This window comes from Oncorhynchus mykiss, chromosome 24 (assembly GCF_057628025.1).
Source record: "Oncorhynchus mykiss isolate SJ-2025 chromosome 24, ASM5762802v1, whole genome shotgun sequence".
In the NCBI taxonomy this organism is placed as follows: Eukaryota; Metazoa; Chordata; class Actinopteri; order Salmoniformes; family Salmonidae; genus Oncorhynchus; species Oncorhynchus mykiss.
This window is the reverse complement of record NC_143045.1, coordinates 8595873-8610000: the sequence shown is the minus strand read 5'-3', so window position 1 is coordinate 8610000 and position 14128 is coordinate 8595873. Positions and strand designations below refer to the sequence as shown.

The 14128-nt window shown below is 45.3% G+C and overlaps 1 protein-coding gene across 4 annotated transcripts in view; it reads right to left on the bottom strand.

The window, feature by feature from the left end:
* The window catches only part of LOC110503310 (rap1 GTPase-activating protein 2), a 112262-nt gene extending 98364 nt beyond the window's left edge, over positions 1-13898 (bottom strand). The window contains exon 1 of one of the 4 annotated variants that reach the window (XM_090218215.1): positions 13419-13898. In XM_090218215.1, coding sequence (XP_090074341.1) covers positions 13419-13459 — 41 coding nt within the window. In that variant the 5' untranslated portion in view covers positions 13460-13898. Of the gene's footprint in view, positions 1-474; positions 1034-13418 lie in introns of those variants that run through there. The other 3 variants (XM_036962066.2, XM_090218214.1, XM_036962065.2) reach the window with 3 other exon arrangements.
* Between the last annotated feature and the right edge of the window lie 230 nt (positions 13899-14128).

Genomic DNA, 14128 nt, shown 5'->3' with positions numbered 1-14128 from the left:
TTCCTCAGCTGTTAACCAAAAAAAGTGGCAGGGTGTCTTGCTTTGTGTCATTAGACAAAAAGCCATCACATTTTCTGCACTCGAGATAAAAAAAACGCCACTAGAGAAACACAAACAGAGTCCTACAGATGAGAGGACAACAACACAAAGCAACTCATTGACAACCATCTGTGATCATTCCCCCTGGTAGAGACAGTACAGAGACCGACAGCCAAGCAGCAGCAGCCAAGCAAACTGCTGCAGAAGTGTTGCACACACACACACACACACACAAAGTGGAACAGACAAAGCCCTCCACCCATCCTTCCTTTCAAAACACATTCAGCTCTAGTCTGAACAACGGCAGCCTGCTGAATTCACACACCCACGTTCACACACACACACACACACACACACACACACACACACACACACACACACACACACACACACACACCTCCAGCCACCAGCCGTATGAGAGTTAAGGTAACGTACCAGCCGTATCCCCCAAAGGATACACTCCTCTTCCTTCTCAGCATTCTGACAGGGGCAATGGGATTGTCACTCTCACTGTTTTTTTTTATCTCGCTCCTCTCTCTTTCACTCTCTCGGTCTTTGAAGAAGTGTAGACAGTCCTGCTCTGTTTCCCTCCTCCCTCACCTGTCCTGCCGCTGCGCACAGTTTGGCACTTCAGCTTCTCAGCACACAACTCAGCTCCACTCCACACAGAGGGGAGGAGAGAGTACGGGGCTGGGAGGGGCCAGACAAAGGGTAAGACATTCTCATCTGTTGTGTGTGTGTGTCTCTCTCTCTCTCTCTCAATCTCCTCTTTCTCTCTCACCCACACTGGACTCCTCCCTCACACTTACTTAAACAGATTCCAGCACACACACACACACACCACATATGCCTACGTACGCACACACATCCACACTGACTTCACACTCCCTGTGTATTCACTTGTCGTGTAACTACTGGTCTTTTTATTTGATCTTTAACTCTGCACTGTTGGAAAAAGACGCGCCAGGTTCACTATTAGTCTACACCTGTTGTCTACGAAGCTGTGAGAAAGAGCTGAACTGAAATGTCCCTCACACCCACATTCCCTCCTCTCGGAGTCACCCAACCTGCCCCACAAGAAGGAAGGAAGTGTTGCCACAGCCGGTGTCACTTCCTCTGTTCTGGACTTACCAGGGCGGTCTTCATCAGGAAACAACTTTATTTATTTTTATCAACGTGGCCCTTGCCAATACAGTCACATACGACGACACACACTGTGAATATGTACTGTACATTCAAATGTACTGTTTATTCATTGCTTCAGACATTTCAGACACTGTCGATTTTGCATTTTGAATGGAAGCCTGATCTGGTCTGATTTCCGGCCTGGTCTGATGAAGCCAAGATTGAACTCTTTTGGCCTGAACACCAAGCTTCACATCTGGAGGAAACCTGGCACCATCCCTACGGTGGTGGCAGCATCATGCTGTGCGGATGTTCTTCAGCGACAGGGGCTGGGAGATTAGTCAGGATCGAGGGAAAGATGAACGGAGCAAAGTACAAAGATCCCTGATGAAAACCTGCTCCAGATCACTCAGAACCTCAGACTGGGGTGAAGGTTCAACTTCCAACAGGACAACAGTGCTAAGCATACAGCCAAGATAATGCAGGAGTGGCTTCGGGTCTTTGTATGTCCTTGAGTGGCCCAACCAGAGCCGGGACTTGAACCTGATCGAACATCTCTGGAGAGGCCTGAAAATAGCTGTGAGCGACACTCCCCATCCAACCTGACAGAGCTTGAGTGGTGGTTGAAGATAGAGCTTGAGTTGGTGGTTGAAGATATCCCTCTAGTGGTGTGGGGGCTGTGCTTGGCAAAGTGGGTGGGGTTATATCCTTCCTGTTTGGCCCTGTCCGGGGGTGTCCTCGGAGTGGGCCACAGTGTCTCCTGACCCCTCCTGTCTCAGCCTCCAGTATTTATGCTGCAGTAGTTTATGTGTCGGGGGGCTAGGGTCAGTTTGTTATATCTGGAGTACTTCTCCTGTCCTATTCGGTGTCCTGTGTGAATCTAAGTGTGCGTTCTCTAATTCTCTCCTTCTCTCTTTCTCTCTCTCGGAGGACCTGAGCCCTAGGACCATGCCCCAGGACTACCTGACATGATGACTCCTTGCTGTCCCCAGTCCACCTGGCTGTGCTGCTGCTCCAGTTTCAACTGTTCTGCCTTATTATTATTCGACCATGCTGATCATTTATGAACATTTGAACATCTTGGCCATGTTCTGTTATAATCTCCACCCGGCACAGCCAGAAGAGGACTGGCCATCCCACATATGCTCTCTCTAATTCTCTCTTTCTTTCTCTCTCTCGGAGGACCTGAGCCCTAGGACCATGCCCCAGGAATACCTGACATGATGACTCCTTGCTGTCCCCAGTCCACCTGACTGTGCTGCTGCTCCAGTTTCAACTATTCTGCCTTATTATTATTCGACCATGCTGGTCATTTATGAACATTTGAACATCTTGACCATGTTTTGTTATAATCTCCACCCGGCACAGCCAGAAGAGGACTGGCCACCCCACATAGCCTGGTTCCTCTCTAGGTTTCTTCCTAGGTTTTGGCCTTTCTAGGGAGTTTTTCCTAGCCACCGTGCTTCTTCACCTGCATTGCTTGCTGTTTGGGGTTTTAGGCTGGGTTTCTGTACAGCACTTTGAGATATCAGCTGATGTACGAAGGGCTATATAAAATAAATTTGATTGATTGATTGAGAGGATCTGCAGAGAAGAATGGGAAAAACTCCCCAAACACAGGTGTGCCAAGCTTGTAGCATCATACAGAAGAAGACTCGGGGCTGTAATTGCTGCCAAAGGTGCTGAGTACTGAGTAAAGGTTCTGATTACTTATGTAAATGTTAATTATAAATCAGACAACATTTATAAAATCCTGTTTTTGCTTTTTAATTATGGGGTATTGTGTGTTGATTGATGAGGGGAAAAAACGATTTAATACATTTTAGAATAAGGCTGTAACGTAACATAATGTGGAAAAATCAAGGGGTCTGAATACTTTCTGAATGCATCTACATACAGTACATACTGTAGGAGCTGCAAAGTTGCCGCTCTGAATGAACCAGGACCCGTGAGACAGCCAGGATGTGTAAAAAATAAATAAATGGCACCCTACTCACTATATATTGCACTACTGTATATAGGGAATAGGTTGCCATTTGGAACACAGCTCTCAATTGGACTGTGAACAAAAGGAGGGTCCTTCCTGCTCCAGCTCTGCCACATTCTTAGGACTAAAATAAACAACTATGATTATTACTTGTTTTCTTTGTCTTGAAATAAAGTTTTTTTTCCAATATTTAACATAAGAAACACCACTGCCTTTTCCACACTGTCTAGTATCTGGTATCACTGTAACCCAAAGTCATTTTTTGTTTAAGTCAAAGTCAATGATACATCTTTATTACTTTAAATATGAATGTGGTACTTGACTCAAAACTAAAGGAGAGGTTTTTTTGATGCAAATTCACTTTTTTTAAATGGGTACAACTTTGTCACAGCAAGTTCAAACAACTTGATTGTAAGGTTTAAACTGTTTAAACATAAAACATGTTGTTATTGATTATGGAGCATTAACCTATGAAGCATTTCTAAATCTAAATCTGTCAGGACAACTAGGTACTCACGTTTTCTTGGTAATATCACATAGAAATTATATTTTGGTTAAGCAGAGGTTAGTCAAGTCATTGTTTACATTCATTTAAGAAGAACAAACTATCATATTTCCCAGCATGCTCTACTTCATGTAGATTTTTTTTTTTTAAATGTTTTTTAATATCTGTGTTTTTGCATATACAGAGCATTCGGAAAGTATTGAAACCCCTGGACTTTTTCAACATTTTGTTTCGTTACATTTGATAGTTGTTTGACATTCATACTATACTTGGTGAGGGATACATCACGGGTAGCCTATACATGAGGGGGATATACTGTACATTGATTGATTGAGTCATCTTATACTACACAAAGATAAATAACATTCAACTAATCCCCATCAGTTTGTTTGATTGTTTTGCACCCGCGTCTGAAACGGCTGTTCCAGATTAAATGGTTTAGGTAAATGGTTAAATGGTTTAGGTAAATGGTTAAATGGTTTAGGTAAATGGTTAAATGGTTTAGGTAAATGGTTAAATGGTTTAGGTAAATGGTTAAATGGTTTAGGTAAATGGTTAAATGGTTTAGGTAAATGGTTAAATGGTTTAGGTAAATGGTTAAATGGTTTAGGTAAATGGTTAAATGGTTTAGGTAAATGGTTAAATGGTTTAGGTCTCCTCACAATGTTCCTAACCCTGGCAATCATTACGAATGCAGGTTGCGGTTGAATACAAATTCCAACTGTTTTGGATATGGTTTTGCAAAATTCCGGGGACATTTTTTAAAGTTACCAGGTTTTCAAGAAATACCGGTCATTTGATTCCTGGAAACGGGAGGGAATAAGCAGGAAATCCTTCAACCAGGATTTTGTGAAAATCTTGGAATTGTGAGAAAGTTACTTGAATTTTGCAACCCTACTTGTAGCCCTGGTGTGGCCTGTAAAACTAGGCCTCAAAATAAGGCCTTATGAGATGTGTAATGAGATGTGTAATGAGAGGTGTAATGAGATGTGTAATGAGATGTGTAATGAGATGTGTAATGAGATGTGTAATGAGAGGTGTAATGAGATGTGTAATGAGATGTGTAATGAGATGTGTAATGAGATGTGTAATGAGATGTGTAATGAGATGTGTAATGAGATGTGTAATGAGAGGTGTAATGAGATGTGTAATGAGATGTGTAATGAGATGTGTAATGAGATGTGTAATGAGATGTGTAATGAGATGTGTAATGAGATATGAGATGTGTAATGAGAGGTGTAATGAGATGTGTAATGAGAGGTGTAATGAGATGTGTAATGAGATGTGTAATGAGATGTGTAATGAGATGTGTAATGAGATGTGTAATGTCTCTTCTGTAAGAGTTTACAAAAGAGTATTCTAAGTGCAATCAACTTCATATAAAACATTTCTTAACGTCTGTTTAGAGTTCAAACCGCTGATAACTTTTGTATTTAATGATCAATGAGCTTAAAGTTAAATGTATCTCCATCCTTTTTTGACTTACTCAAACATTTAAAGCTGATACAACTCAAATCTCGACCCCCCTACATGGTCACAGTGACTCGGTTTGAGTAATGACGACAAAATCGCATTAAGGAACAACGTTCCCCTCAACGTCAGCAAGACAAGGGAAGCTGATCATGGACTACAGGAAACGGAGTCCCTGTCCACATCGACGGGGCTGAAGTGGAACGGGTCGAGAGCTTCATGTTCCTCTGTGCCCACATCACTAAGGAATTAACATGGTCCACACAAACCAACACAGTCGTGAAGAAGGCACAACAACGCCTCTTCCCCCTTAGGAGGCTGAAAAGATGTGTCATGGTCCCTTAGCACCTGAAAAAGTTCTACAGCTGCACCCTTGAGAGCATCTTGACTGGCTGCATCACCGCCTGGTATGGCAACTGCTCGGCATCCGACCACAAGGCGCTGCAGAGGGTTGTGCGTACAGCCCAGTACATCACTGCCATCCAGGACCTCTATACCAGGCGGTGTCAGAGGGTTGTGCGTACAGCCCAGTACATCACTGGGGCCGAGCTCCCTGCCATCCAGGACCTCTATACCAGGCGGTGTCAGAGGAAGATCAATTAAATGAGATGAGCATCACTTGAACTCCAATCTGCAGCGCTCCCAGTGAAACTGTACCTCCGTCTGTCTGCCTTTCTGTGTTTTAGATGAGCCAGACTGGATGCCCGGCGCCTTTTCACATTATGACATGAATCACCACACAACGCTCAAGTAGATTGTTATTGTCTAGTGGACGGACATGAGCTGTGTCAAAAAAACAAACGAGGCAGATAAACTCATCAAATGTGTCGTGTCACAACTATTGTGTCAAATGTGTTGTGTGTCAGTTGTACAACCCGAGGCCCACTTTCCATCTGTAATGTAATTTCTGCTTGAGCCGACATATTACGCAGTGTTTACTATGAATGCCATCTCCGCAGCTGAGGGGACGTTGCTTAAGGCGCATTATCGGTTGTACAGTATAGCACGGCTTTAGTCACCACAGTAAAAATTCACATGAAGGAGACCAGGCAAGCTCTGACCTGATGACACATTCTAAGGTGTACACTTCAACACAGGCACAATGTACTGTTGTACTGTACAATACTGGCAGGAAGGAGCTCCTTATCACAAGCTACTTTTACAGTATAGCAGCCCCACACACTTCAGCATATTTGCAGAAGAATGGCCTTTTCAGTTCCTTGACACACATGCTTCAGATGTATGATCAGAAACACCCTGAGGCTACAGTGTAACCAGCAACACCATCAGCCCGTTCACGAAACCGACCCAATGCTTTCGTCCCCAAAAAATAACTTATTTGACGTGAAAGAACGGGACTCAGCCACTGTCATTCAATTCCTTTTGTCCTAACTGCCATCCTATTCCCTTATTGTGCTGGTCAGAATTAGTGGACTATGAAGAGAACAGGGTGCCATTTGGAACTGTCCCGTCTAAGCCCCTCCCCCTCTATACAAACCAGCAGTCCTGGCAACCCTTCATTAGGCACACCTGGACTTCATCACGTCCCTGATTACTTCCCCTTTATTTAGCCCTCTGTTGTCATGAGTCCTTGGGTGCTGTTGGTTTGTAGAGTTCAGTACGCGGCTCATGTTTGTTTCGTTTGTATCTGGTCAGTATTAAAACTCGCCTTCTGCACCCGCGTTCTTTACCCGGCGGGTACTTTACGGGAACACACACCGTATAAAGCGAGTGCGTTTACACCACGTTCACGTAATCATCCCACAGAGGGTACAAACTGCCAGAAGTACGTTGAAGTCCTGAGCCAATTAGGTGCAGTAATGGATTAACACAGTTTCTAATATCTCCCCAGTGGTGTGTGTCCTCACACATTACTAAAGGATGTAAAGACGTGACACGTGGTCAAATAGAATTGTATTTCTTTGCACATGGCAGCACGCGCAAGACGGGATACATTGTTCAAGGCAATATGAGAGTGCTTTTCCACTCCATTCCTGTGTCTCATTATTTGGGACAGGAGTTTTTCCTGAGCACATGACCTGACCAGAAACAACATCACAAATGAGCTTCACAATGCCAAATAGCCAGCGTCAGAATTCCCTGACACCCAACGGAGACAGCCATCAATAAACCTTTGTTCCAATGTCAACGCCATCAGACACTCAGCCTGATGCCTGCCTGCTCTGTAGGAGTGAGTGACAGTGACAATGCTCAGTACCGATGTTTCAGACTGTCTCTTGTCATGGTGTCTTTTTGTCTAGCTTAGGTAAGCAGCTTTATCAAGGCTCTTTCTATCAGTCTCTCAACCAGAGTTTTACCCCACCTCCTGCCACTGGAGATTTAAGAGTCATGGGGGGACAAGCAAAACAGAGCAGGGGGGGGGGTCTGAGGGAGAGAGAGAAACAGAGAGAAAACCAATAGATAGAGAGAGAGAGAAAGAAAAAGAGAATCTGGCAAGGGCCAGGCGGCACTGTTGCATTGCACTCAAAGTACATCCTAAAGTAGAAAGGAAGTGGGTGAAGGGAGGAAGAGAGGGAGAGGGGGACAGACGGAGGAGTGCCGGAGATTAGACTTTAAAATCAGGCGGATACAATATGTTACATGAGTGAGCAGTGAAACCCTCATTGACACATATGGGCCAAGCCCTTAAATACGCAGTTGGACGTTAATTAAACCAGCTTTTAACATGTTCACAATGACGTTGCACCTGAATATATACTGGAGGCAGTATGTATGGTTATGCCAATAAGCTTGGAGCTAAATGGACTGCGGTTTTGCAGTGCTGAATAGGGTGCTGTGTTGATGTCTGGTGGATTGATGGCCTTGCCTTTTCTCTCTCTCTCTCTCTCTTGTTTCTCTCTCTCACACACACACACACTCCTCTTTCACACACTCCTCTCTCACACACACACACTCCCTCCCCCAATACTGGAACCCCACCCCCATACTGGACCCTCAACACTGGATCCCCCATACTGGACCCCCATTCCACCCCTCTTTCCTGCCACCTCATCCCCCTTTTCACCACCTCATCCTCACCCTTTCATTCTCATCACTCTTTTTCCTTTATTTCATGCTAATCTACATCTCTTTATCTTAAATCGCCCTTCAACCCAATACTGAACCCTTACAAAAAAGGGTTCGCAAAGAGTTCTTTGTGGAGGGTATATGGTGTTACATGGAGCCTTTTTGGTAGAACCTTTTTGGTTCAAGGTAGCACCTATTTTTCCTAAGAATGATGTCTGACAACTTTCCTCCTTTCTCCCTCACGCCGACCTTACTTCCCATTTCACCCTTACTCTTTCCTCTCCCCTTTTCCCTCCTTTCATGTGTTGATCCTCCTTTTGTTACCCCTGTTGATCCTCTCAATACCCGTGTTGATCCTCTCGTTACCCGTGTTGATCCTCTCGTTACCCCTGTTGATCCTCTCGTTACCCCTGTTGATCCTCTCGTTACCCCTGTTGATCCTCTCGTTACCCGTGTTGATCCTCTCGTTACCCGTGTTGATCCTCTCGTTACCCGTGTTGATCCTCTCGTTACCCGTGTTGATCCTCTCGTTACCCGTATGCGCATAGAGCCCAGCGATTTTCTCCACTGATCTTTCATAAGGCCCAACCATACGCCCACACAAACTGCCTCTGTACCAACCACACACCACCACCATGTCACTTTCTACTGAGCCTTTTGCCATGCTCATCTGGCATTCATTCTTCCAGACAGAACACACTGATGAGAGGAGAGAAAAAGTACCTTTAAACCATTCAATAAGCAGTTTTGCTGTTTTTCGTCATTATAGCAAGATGGGTGGGAACGCAGTGCCCTGCCGCTCCAAACACACACACACACACACAGCACACACACACTATGTGCTGGATAGCCACATATTATGTGAACGATGAACTTGAGATTTGGAGAGACAACTGCCCTCTGACTCATCTGACAGCTTATCAAAGTTTGCGCTTATCCCCCAGGAGTGAAAGTGAGAGAGCAAGAGAGAGAGAGAGAGAGAGGGGGGGGGGGGGGGGGGGGGGAATGTGAAAGAGGGAGAAGAGATGAAAGAGCCATTCAGGGTGAAACTAAGATAAAGGACAGGGAGAGGTGAAAGGAGAGAGATACAGCGAAAGAGAGACAGAGAGACAGAGAGACAGTCAGAGAGAGAATTGAATGAGGGAAAAAGGAAATGAAAGATCCTGAGATTGAATGGAGGCCAATCAAATAGGGGAGGGAATGACAAGCAGGGCGGTGAGGTGGAAAATGGAGCTAGCGGATGAAGAGAGGTTAGAGAGAGAGAGGATGTGAGAGAGGACGTGAGAGAGAGAATGATGAGAGGGAGAAAGAGATGAGGATGACAGATGGAATGAATGAAAAGAAGAGGATCACACGTAGAAGAGAACGAGTGCACTCCAAATTGACCTTTAGACATCCAGGTACAGTGGATTGGGTGCACTCCAAATTGACCTTTAGACATCCAGGTACAGTGGATTGGGTGCACTCCAAATTGACCTTTAGACATCCAGGTACAGTGGATTGGGTGCACTCCAAATGTACCTTTAGACATCCAGGTACAGTGGATTGGGTGCACTCCAAATTGACCTTTAGACATCCAGGTACAGTGGATTGGGTGCACTCCAAATGTACCTTTAGACATCCAGGTACAGTGGATTGGGTGCACTCCAAATGTACCTTTAGACATCCAGGTACAGTGGATTGGGTGCACTCCAAATGTACCTTTAGACATCCAGGTACAGTGGATTGGGTGCACTCCAAATTGACCTTTAGACATCCAGGTACAGTGGATTGGGTGCACTCCAAATTGACCTTTAGACATCCAGGTACAGTGGATTGGGTGCACTCCAAATGTACCTTTAGACATCCAGGTACAGTGGATTGGGTGCACTCCAAATTGACCTTTAGACATCCAGGTACAGTGGATTGGGTGCACTCCAAATGTACCTTTAGACATCCAGGTACAGTGGATTGGGTGCACTCCAAATTGACCTTTAGACATCCAGGTACAGTGGATTGGGTGCACTCCAAATGTACCTTTAGACATCCAGGTACAGTGGATTGGGTGCACTCCAAATTGACCTTTAGACATCCAGGTACAGTGGATTGGGTGCACTCCAAATGTACCTTTAGACATCCAGGTACAGTGGATTGGGTGCACTCCAAATGTACCTTTAGACATCCAGGTACAGTGGATTGGGTGCACTCCAAATGTACCTTTAGACATCCAGGTACAGTGGATTGAGAAAGTATTCAGACCTCTGCACTTGTTCCATATTTCATTATGTTACAGCCTTATTCTAAAAATGATTCCATAAAAAATCTACACACAATAACCCATAACGACAAAGCGAAAACAGGTTTTTAGAAATGTTTGCATATGTATATAAAAACAAAACTTCGTTATGACAATCGAAATTGTGCTCAGGTGCATCCTGTTTCCAATGATCATCCTTGAGATGTTTTTACAACTTGGAGTCCACCTGTGGTAAATTCAATTGATTGGACATGATTTGGAAAGGCACACACCTGTCTATATAAGGTCCCACAGTTGACAGTGCATGTCAGAACAAAAACCAAGCCATGAGGTCGAAGGAATTGTCCATAGAGCTCCGAGACAGGACTGTGTCGAGGCACAGATCTGGGGAAGGGTACCAAAAATGTCTGCAAAATGGAAGGTCCCCAAGAACACAGTGGCCTCCATCATTCTTAAATTATAGAAGTTTGGAAGGACCAAGGCTCTTCCTAGAGCTGGCCGCCCAGCCAAACTATGTAATCTGGGGAGAAGGGCCATGTCAGGGAGGTGACCAAGAACCTGATTGTTACTCTGACAGAGCTCCAGAGTTCCTCTGTGGAGATGGGAGAACCTTCCAGAATGACAACCATCTCTCAGCACTCCACCAATCAGGCCTTCATGGTAGAGAGGCCAGACGGAAGCCACTCCTCAGTAAAAGCCCATGACAGCCCGCTTGGAGTTTGCCAAAAGGCAACTAAAGGACCCTCAGAACATAAGAAACAAGATTCTCAAGTCTGATGAACCCAAGATTGAACTCTTTGGCCTGAATGCCAAGCGTCACATCTGGAGGAAACCTGGCACCATCCCTACGGTGAAGCATGGTGGTGGCAGCATCATGATGTGGGGATGTTTTTCAGTGGCAGGGACTGGAAGACTAGGATTGACGGAAAGATGAACGGAGTCAAGTACATAGAGATCCTTGATGAAAACCTGCTCCAGAGCGCTAAGGACCTCAGACCGGGGCCAAGGTTCACCTTCCAACAGGACAACAGCGCTAAGCATACAGCCAAGATAATGCAGGAGTGGCTTCGGGACAAGTCTCTGAATGTCCTTGAGTGGCCCAACCAGAGCCGGGACTTGAACCTGATCGAAGATCTCTGGAGAGGCCTGAAAATAGCTGTGCAGCAACGCTCCCCATCCAACCTGACAGAGCTTGAGAGGATCTGCAGAGAAGAAAGGGAGAAACTCCCCAAATACAGGTGTGTCAAGCTTGTAGCGTCATACCCAAGAAGACTCAAGGATGTAATCTCTGCCAAAGGTGCTTCAACAAAGTACTGAGTAAAGGGTCTGAACACTTATGTAAATGTGATTTAAAAATAAAATGCTTTGTCATTATGGAGTATTGTGTGTAGATTGATGAGACATTTTTTTTATGTTATCAATTTCTGAATAAGGCTGTAACATAACAAAATGTGGAAAAGGTAAAGGGGTCTGAATACTTTCTAAATGCACTGTACAAATTAAAAAGGGGGAGAGGGGCTTTATATATAGCCTTGTCCCAGATCTGTTTGTGCTACCTTGTCAACTGAAAGACCATAGGAGTTGGCAAGGCAGCACAAACAGACCTGGGATCAGGCTAGGCTGTACAGGCTTACATCAAGTATCAAAGTCTCATCTGCTGTAATTTATAGAAACACGATGCCTGCTTAGAAACAGCCAACACTTTACCAAACATCTAAATGAATCTGTGGAGCGTATTCCTTATCTATGCCAGTGGAGGCTGGTGGGATGAGCGATCGGAGGACAAGCTCATTGTAATGGCTGGAATGGAATAAATGGAACGATATCAAACACATCAAAAACATATGGATAACACGTTAGACTCCTTTTCATATATTCCATTACAGCTATTACAATGAGCCTGTCCTCCTATAGCTCCTTCCATCAGCCTCCACTGATCTACGTATCACCTCCCATAGCTGGAGGCTGGCTGGCAGAGATCTGAGAGGCAGCAGTACACCTGAGAAGATCCCATTATAGGTCTATTTCCAGCTGTCACCAAGAGGATGGCGATAAAGAAACCATTACGTTGCAGAACATTACAATGGGAGATTTGCATCTACAGTATCACACACACACACAGACACGCACAGTGACACACACACACACAGTGACACTAGTGCACACACAGTGACACACACACACACACACACACACAGCGACACACACACACACACAGTGACACAAGTGCACGCACAGTGACACACACACACACACACACACAGTGACACACGCGCACTCACTGTGACACACACACACACGCACAGTGACACACACACACGCACAGTGACACACATGCACGTGACACAATCACACACATTCTCTCTTTAGATGAATGACTGGGTGTATATATTAGACAGAGGAAGCTCAATCTGCACTTGATGTACCAGAACGTGGCTAATGCTGTTAATTTCCATTTCCAGAGATGAATCTGTGTAAATTCATTTTTTTTAAAAAATGGGCTGGCTTTCAAAAGCTAAGAACACTATATTCCCTCTGTGTCAATGGAAGCTTCTGAGGGAGTGTGCTCATTAAGACACACACACAAGCGTGTGCATGGAATCACACGCACAATCATACACACAGATTGAACACACACACACACACACACACGCACATCTGCATAATGTTAGCATCCGCAAAATGCCTTCACACACACGCACACGTGCACACTCAGAAGTAAACACTTCTGCACAGCCAGTGCCTTTGATATGACTGGCAGCTAAGCGTTCCCACGTTCTCTCTTTCTCTCACTCTGTCTCTCTCTCTCTCTCTCTTTCCATCTCTCTCTCACAGCAGCCAGTCTGCAGCTGGCGGTGCTCTCACACTGACAAGCACACAGCAACAGTTTAACACGGTCTCTCATACGTACTCATGCCACCACCCACTGTCTTCTTGTCACAGCAGCCAGAGAGAACCAAACAGGAATATAGTGTATATGACACGACTTCTATAGTACTGTCCTCCTCAAGGTTCATGTGAAAGCTTACCTTGACTCGCCCACGGATCCCTTGCATGCTGTAGAGAACATGTCTTAGCGAGTGGCTGGTCCAACATTAGCGGATGGAATGGCAGAGCATGAGAGGACAGGGGAGATTGACTGAGATGCGTGAGTGAGAGAGAGAGAGAGAGAGAGAGAGAGAGAGAGAGTGTGTGAGAGAACGAGAGAGTGTGTGAGAGAGCGAGAGAGAGAAGGAGAGAGCGAGAGAGTGTGAGAGAGAAGGAGAGAGCGAGAGAGAGAGAGCGAGTGTGAGTGTGAGAGAGAGAGAGAGAGAGAGAGAGAGAGAGAGAGAGAGAGAGAGAGGGAGGGAGAGAGAGAGAGAAAAGCGAGAGAGTGAGGGAGAAAGAGAGCGAGAGAGAGAGAGAGAGACACACAAGAGGAGAGTGTGTGTCAGAATGCAGGATGCGTGGGAAGATGTTGTTGCCATGGTGAGGGATACGCCTAAGCTCTTTCCTGGTTGGGTGATGACCTAGAGGAGAGGAGAAAAGAAAGGAAGGGTTAAAGCCAATACTGTGACACTGGTTGAGGTCTTCAGTACCTTCACCTTAGTCACAGTTCAGTGCACAGACACTCACACCCCCCCAGGCACGCACGCACACTCCACGCACATGCCTCACAGCCAAATGAGACTGCACAATGAGGTAGGGGGGGGGGGGGGGGGGGGGATACAGCATTGAAATCAGCGACACCAAAAAAATA